The following is a 7,084-nucleotide window of genomic DNA, read 5'->3' as shown; positions in this document are numbered from 1 at the left end:
CCCTCAGGGCCACACGGTGCTTTCAGGCTGCTGTTTGGCTTCCTTGCTATGCCCGGGAATCTCTCCATCAGTTGTCTGAGGCTGGGCTCCAGCTAGTCTTTTTCACACACACAAAGCAATACCCAGTGGAACCCTCCACCTACATGATGCTGGTTTCTGGGCAGACTCTGCTATACCTTATTTTAGGACTGACCCCTTTGCTGTCTCTTACAGCTAACTTAAAATAAAGGCTGCGTTCACACCCATCAGCTTCAAGAAGGTTTTAACTCAACCCGTACCAAGGTCTGACCCAGCTCATAACAATGCCCTTCCTGTAAAGTCCTGCAGAATGGAATACAGGCTGGCACAGTCTCTGGGGGTTATTGAGCCATCCTATAGCATTTGACAGGGAATTGTCAAATTGCTCCTACGCAACCTTTTCACAAAGCTGGTGAGGGTAGGAGTTGGACTCACTGGAAATGGGTTGTGCCCGGGATCAATGGCCGCACCGTGTCGTCTTGAGCCACCCAGTTCCTGTGACCCCAGGTTGCCTGCACACACACCTCCATCACTTCACAGAATCATAGAACCACAGTGGTAGAAGGGGCGCAAGGGTCATCTCGTCTGACCCGCAGGGCCTGGGGCTGCTGCCAAGGAAATCTACCTTGTCAGCCCCACCCCAGCTGTTATGTTATATGCTTGGAAAGTACTTGTATTCAGCGAGAAATCAGCACAGAACAGAGAGACGCAAACCCATGAAAGTCTTTATTGAACCGCATTGAAAACCAGCCAGGACTGGCTGAGTTATCCCCTAATAGTCTAACTCTGTTGCTATGGCAACAAGCTAAACTCTAAGCAACCTAGGCAATAAGGAAGACTCGAAATACACAACACCAGCCTTTTATTTGGGCAGCTCACACAGAAAGGCTGATTCAGCCGGCCCAGCCCTGGCCATCCCCAGTGTGAGCTCCGGGCATGGAGACGGACCACCACATCCCTCCACCTGCCCAGCCTGGATGATTTCTGCTCTCGGTGCTCAGGGGAACATTTGGATTGTCAGGGCTGGTCATTTCCCACCCCAAGTAGCCCTCGTGCCTATGGTGCCTGCCCCTGTGAGCATCCCACCCTTGACACCAGTGTCGTTACGGTTCTTGCCCAGTACATCAACCCCTGGGGTGCCCGTCATGTTCCAGGCATAGCGCGACTGGGACACAAGCACCGTGGTGCTTTTGTAGCTAGGCCTTGTCAACACGAGCCCTGCTGGCTGCCAATAACCGCTCAGACACACGGCCGAGGGAACGTTTGACCAGGGCTGACAGAGAGGGAAAGGCAGCAGATAGCCCAGGTGCAGGGGGTTAAACAGTGACCGTTCAGAGTGGGCAGTAGCGGTTGTGGTTCCTGTCTGGGTCCCTGGGGCAGTCCAGGCTCAGTGCCTGGGGCGCCCCCTGCACTCCAGTCCCTCTCCCCCCACACAGAAGATGCAGGTTTGCAGGCCAGGCTCAGTCCGTGTCTCTCACTGGGGCCCCTCTGGCCTGGCTCCCTGCCCAGCCGCTGCTGCTCCCGCTCACACCAGCCCCGGCTGCCATGTCCGGCACGGGTGGCCTGTTCCACAGGCAGCTCTGGGCACGGCTCCTGGGGCTTCTCTGCAGCTCAATGCAGCCCTGCAGCTCCCGCTGCCAAGCAGAGCCTGGCCACCCTAGCACCGCCTGGGGGCATCGGGGCCAGCCCTGACTGCCAGGGGAGAGCCCCCAGCCCGCCCCCCCCGAACACAGCACAGCGCCCCCTAGCGTCGCACGGAGGCTGAACTGGAGCTTTCTCTTTTGGGCATTTTTAAAAAGTGTATTTAAACGCTAGATTATTTTATTTATTTATTGCAAGTTGTAACCAATGGCTCCTTTCCTGCAGCCTTGTGGGTCTGTTCACATGGAAATAAGGACATCTCTTTTTACTGGGTCTTTCTCACTTAATCAGTTCCTTGCTACTGCAGGGACCCCGGCCATTGGTGCCCCTCGGTGCCCCCGGTTCTCTTCCGTGGCACACAGTAATTTGGTCTCCTGAGGGCAGTAATGCTTTGGTCTAATCTTGGTTGTGGGTTCATAGTGGGGTGCTGGGAGGGAGCAGTTAGTGGCCTGTGACATACAGGAGGTCAGACTGGATAATCTGGGTGTCCCATCTGGCCTTAAACTCTGTCTCAGTGACTCTGACTCTACTGACCGGTGGTTAGTAAATAGCCCATTGGGGAAAGCTCCCTAATCCTGATTGGAATTTATGTTTCTTTTCCCAGGATGACGGAAGATTCAAAATCTCACTGGGCAGATGTATTTTCAAAATGGGGCAGAAGACTTCCCGATCTGTCTCTGGCGGAAACTGAAGAAGTCCAGACTGCTGTCAAAAATGGGAAATTCTTAAAAGCCATTTCTGTGGTGAAGACGTCTGAACATTTGTTAGGAAATACCAAGCTCAACATCGCCATCACAGGTGACACGGGCGCTGGTAAATCATCTTTCATCAATGCCATAAAAGGCCTGAATGATGATGACACTGGTGCAGCTGAGACTGGGGTGACAGAAATAATAGAGCCAACAGTTTATCTCCATCCCATGAACCCAAATGTGATTCTGTGGGACCTACCTGGGATCGGAACACCGAAGTATCCAGCAAAAACATACAGAAAGGATGTGAAACTTGATCATTATGATTTCTTCATCATCATCTCAGCGGTGTGCTTCACTGAGAATGATGCTCACCTTGCCAAAGAAATCAACAGCATGGGGAAGAAGTTTTATTTTGTCCACTCCAAGGTGGATTTGGACTTGGCTAATAAACCAAAAAGAGATTTAAACGAGGAGAAAACTCTAGAGCTAATCAGAAATGACTGCAAGGACCAGCTGCGAAAAGCCGGCATCGTCTCCCCACAGGTTTTCCTGGTGTCGAGATGGGACTTTGACAAGTACGATTCTCCCCGACTGCAGGAGACTTTGGCAAAAGAACTCGACACTCACAAGAGACACGTTCTCATCTGTGCCCTGCTCAGCACCTCTGAAGAAATCTTGAAAGAGAAACAGAAGGCCCTGCAGGAACAGATCTGGAAGCAAGCCGTGAAGTCGTGCGCTATCGCAGCTGTTCCTCTCCCTTTTCTCTCAGTTTATTGTGATGTCAGCATCTTGGTGGATACCATGACAGAGTATCGCACGTCCTTTGGCCTGGATGATGATTCCCTCGCTTCACTCGCTAAGCAAGTTCGGAAGTCTGTTCTTGAGCTGAAGTCAGTGATAAAGTCCTCTCTGTCAAAAAATATATCAAGAGATGAAGTTTTGAAGAGACTAAGCAAGTCTACAGGGGAAGGAATGATGACAGCTAAATATTTTCTCAGTGTGGTACCACTGTTTGGTTCTTGGGTAGCCGCAGAGAGATCTTATGATGTCACAAATGAACTACTACGCAAGTTTCTGGATGAAGTTGCAGAAGATGCTCAGCGAGTCCTGAGAAAGGCTCTGGAGGGAGCAGAGAAGAATTAACAACGTCACAAGGCAGGGCTTCTCTCCAGCCTGCCAAGGACAAAGGGCCACAGCCCCACAGTCTCTCTTCTGCAATTTATTGTCCCAAACTTAAACAAACCAACAGACAAAACCATCTCTCAGCTCACCCTTGCATTGTGGACTTTCACTGCCTCCACTCCCTGGGTCTCTGGCCGTTCTGCTGCTGCTGCTTCTTGCAGCTTCCTGCCTCTCTCTCAGCCAGTCCTCCCTCAGTGGGTCTCTCTAGGGTCTCTGCACACTAACCTGGGCTTTGACTCAGGTTTGAGTCTAAGCCCTGCTTCCTTCCACACCAAATCTGTCTGACCTGGGTCATCACGCACTCAGGAGCGGGTCCTAGTGTTGGCCCAATCCTGTTTTTTATGAAATACATGAAAGAACAAAGTCACAAACACTCCTCCCCCCTCCTCCTACCAAGAGGCACTTCAGTCTGATACACGGCACCTGTAATCAAAAACTAAAACCTCAACTGACTCGTATTGTTCTACCCTTTGAAATGTTCACTTCAGTCTTTTTAAAATATCCATTTACTGCATATCGTTGGAAGAAGAGAGCCCAGGTTTTTGTCTAAACTATTCTCTGTAAGTCCTACATTCCAGTCTGACATGGTTATTCAGTAATAATTCAAGTCTGTCTTTACTTTGAATGATTCTATTTGTAAAAAGATTATTTTTAAAACCACTCTACTGACAATTTTATCTGTTGATTTTACCCACTTTCGAATATTTGTAAAAGTCCTATTTTATATGTGCTTAAGTATGAGAAGCCACACAGTGAAATGTAATTACATACACCGACCGAATTGTGAAAGACACTTGTAAAAATGAAATAATGTTTGCTTTAAAAGACATGTGAGTTCTTCAGCTAGGAGTTGGCACTGAGTGTTTGGAGTGTGAATGGCTGAGCAATTGAGGTCGGTGTAGACAGGGAGAGTGATCGAACAATTGGTCTGAGTAAGAGATGTTGAAACAGAGGAAGAAAACACCAGCCTCACCTCAAAGGTTTGAGGGAGGAAGAAAGGAGTGAAGATAATAACTTTTACCATTCAACTGGCCAAAGAGGAGCCCACCCTGATAACTTTGGAGTCAGCCCACGTCAAAGGACAAAATCTGATCAGGCTTGCAACAATGTGGGTGATTAAGGATCACACCAAATGCAGATGCAGCATGACAGAGCAAAAACCCATAGACTGACATGGGATCTTTCCCCTATAAAATGGGACAGAAAGATGAAGGCTGGAGGTTTGGGTCTACATCACCACACCAGCCACGAGTACCGGTGCGGATCGGCAGAACCTTGCTCCTCACCCTCGTGCTACAGTCAAGTGGCCAGTGACTACCATGAGCACCAAGAGGCTGGTAAATATGACGTCTGTGAGACCCCATGTATGTTGATCTGTCTCTCTGTCTGTGTATGCCTGTCTGTGTGTGTGAGTTGAATGAAGGTACCAGTTGAAACATGTCAATGAGATATACTTTATTAACAAGAGTCTCTGTATTTGCAATCACTAAGTAAAGCACAATATTAATATTGTTACCAAGTTGATACTGTTTTCCTGGTATTTGCACTATTGATGCTATTTACCAAATTCTGTATTCACAATAAATGTGGCTTGTTGCCTTGTCCCCTGATAAAGATCCTGTGATATTTGCTATTTCAATAACAATAGGACCCTGCTGAGTGGGGTGGGTCAGAGCCTGAGTCCCACTGTGGCTCAAGTCCAAGCCCTGTTGTTCTGCAGTATGGACGCAGATCAAGCTGCAGACCCGAATCAGAAGGTCCGTGTGGTGCAGTGTGGATGCGCTGGCAGAGACGTGAGACCCGGGTCCGGCACTTGTAAACCCAGGTTTAGGATGCAGTGTGGACTCTCAAGTGCAAGTTTGGAAACACTGAGTCCACAAGCCCGAGTCCCACAGATCCAGGTTCACAACACAGTGTAGACGTACCCTCGCTGACCTGCATAGCTCCAGATGACAAACAACAAAAGAACAACACGTCTGACACCAAACCCACGGTAAGTGGAGACTGGATCTGAGTGGAGAGAAGGCGGCGTTTCCTTCCTTCTCACATGTAATGCGACAAAAGAGACAGATTGACTAAGATTTGGGGATGGGGGAGGAACAGCCAATTTTTTCTTTTAAATGAAGATGATTTTTAATAAGGCTGGAAACAGACAAAACGGAGGTAAAATTCCCAGCTTCAATTTCTTTTAGTCATCCCAGAGGAAAAGCTTAAGGGGACACTGTCAGATTGAATACCATATTAAACATACACCCTTCACCTGTGTTACTAACCACACAGGACAGAGGTGTGAATTCTCTGCACCACTAAGGCCTGGCCTACACTTAAAAATTAGATCGACCTAGCCACGTTACATGGGGCTGTGAAAAATGTCACACCCTGAGCACTGTAGTTAGGTCACTTTAACCCCTGGTGCAGATGCGGCTAGATCAATGGAAGAATTTTTCCGTCAGCCTAGCTCCTGTCTCTAGGAAAGGTGGATTCACTACACCAAAGGAAAAACCCCTTTTGTTGATGCAGGAAGCATCTCTAATGCGGCGCTACAGCTGCCGTACTGGAACACCTAGAGTGGAGACATGGCCCATGGGTATGTCTGTAGGAAAACCAATTCCCTGAGCGATGGTAGCTGCAGCGACAGAAGCATTCTTCCATCGACACAGCTGCATCTACCCTGCGGCTGGGTTGGCATAGCTCCGCTGGTCAGAGGTGCGCCAGATCTGGGATGAATCTGCCAGTTTCTAACTCTGGGGCTCCTAAACCACATTCCTGGGGCCACACTCTGGTCTGGCATCTTTCCTTGGGACATGCGGCACTGCTGGCCAGCTGCCCTAGACTCCAGAACCAGTGCTGAGACCTGAGCGCCCCAAGTTGCTTGTCAGCAACCTCACAATTCCAACAAGGTTGTGGCAATGCTGAACTTGTATTTTTACCTTGTGGGGAACATGGGGCAGGGAAGCAAAACACACAGACTTTGGCACAGAAAATTCTTAGCCAGAAACCAACCAGCTCCTATTGCAAATGTCTGTCCCCCGGCCATGCAGGGCTCGGTACAGCCCCACTGTTTCATAGGGGAGTCAACTGTGAAGATGAAGCGTCATTACAAAGTCAGTAGACCCTGCTTGTCATCCCAGTGGCTCTCTGGTATAGTGATATCTGGGGTGTTAACCCCCCTCCCAGCGTGGCTGTCTTGATATTGCCTCACAACAGGCTGTGCACAACACACAAAAGGGATGATGTGTGGCGGACACAGACACAGAAAAGGGGTGACGTTACTTGGTTCTGATCTTCCACGTTCCGTCACAGCCGCATTCTGAGCAGCAAAGCAATTAACAGCCTGGGAGCTGACGCAGATGTCAGATCTTGCTGCTCTGATGCAGGACCAGTCAGGGTACATCTACACTTGGCCTTGTGGGTGCGATTCGCAGTTCACCTAGACATACTCACACTAGCTCTCATGGAGCTAGCACGCTAAAAATAGCAGTGTAACTGTGGTAGCATGGGCAACAGCAGCATGGGCTCGCCATCCCGGTACAAACCCACCTGGACAC

At 49.3% G+C, this 7,084-nt stretch overlaps 1 protein-coding gene across 1 annotated transcript; it reads left to right on the top strand.

The window, feature by feature from the left end:
* Positions 1-2,245: 2,245 nt before the first annotated feature.
* Positions 2,246-3,497, top strand: LOC137151436 (interferon-inducible GTPase 5-like). The gene has a single exon (XM_067545699.1). It carries the CDS (start codon positions 2,265-2,267, stop codon positions 3,495-3,497), a length of 1,233 nt encoding a protein of 410 aa, XP_067401800.1. The 5' UTR covers positions 2,246-2,264.
* The last annotated feature ends 3,587 nt before the right edge of the window (positions 3,498-7,084 follow it).

This window comes from Emydura macquarii, unplaced genomic scaffold (assembly GCF_026122565.2).
Source record: "Emydura macquarii macquarii isolate MOO-44397 ecotype Brisbane River unplaced genomic scaffold, CSIRO-AGI_Emac_v2 contig_1062, whole genome shotgun sequence".
In the NCBI taxonomy this organism is placed as follows: domain Eukaryota; kingdom Metazoa; phylum Chordata; order Testudines; family Chelidae; genus Emydura; species Emydura macquarii.
The sequence above is the reverse complement of the archived record's forward strand: the minus strand, read 5'-3'. Positions and strand labels throughout refer to the sequence as shown.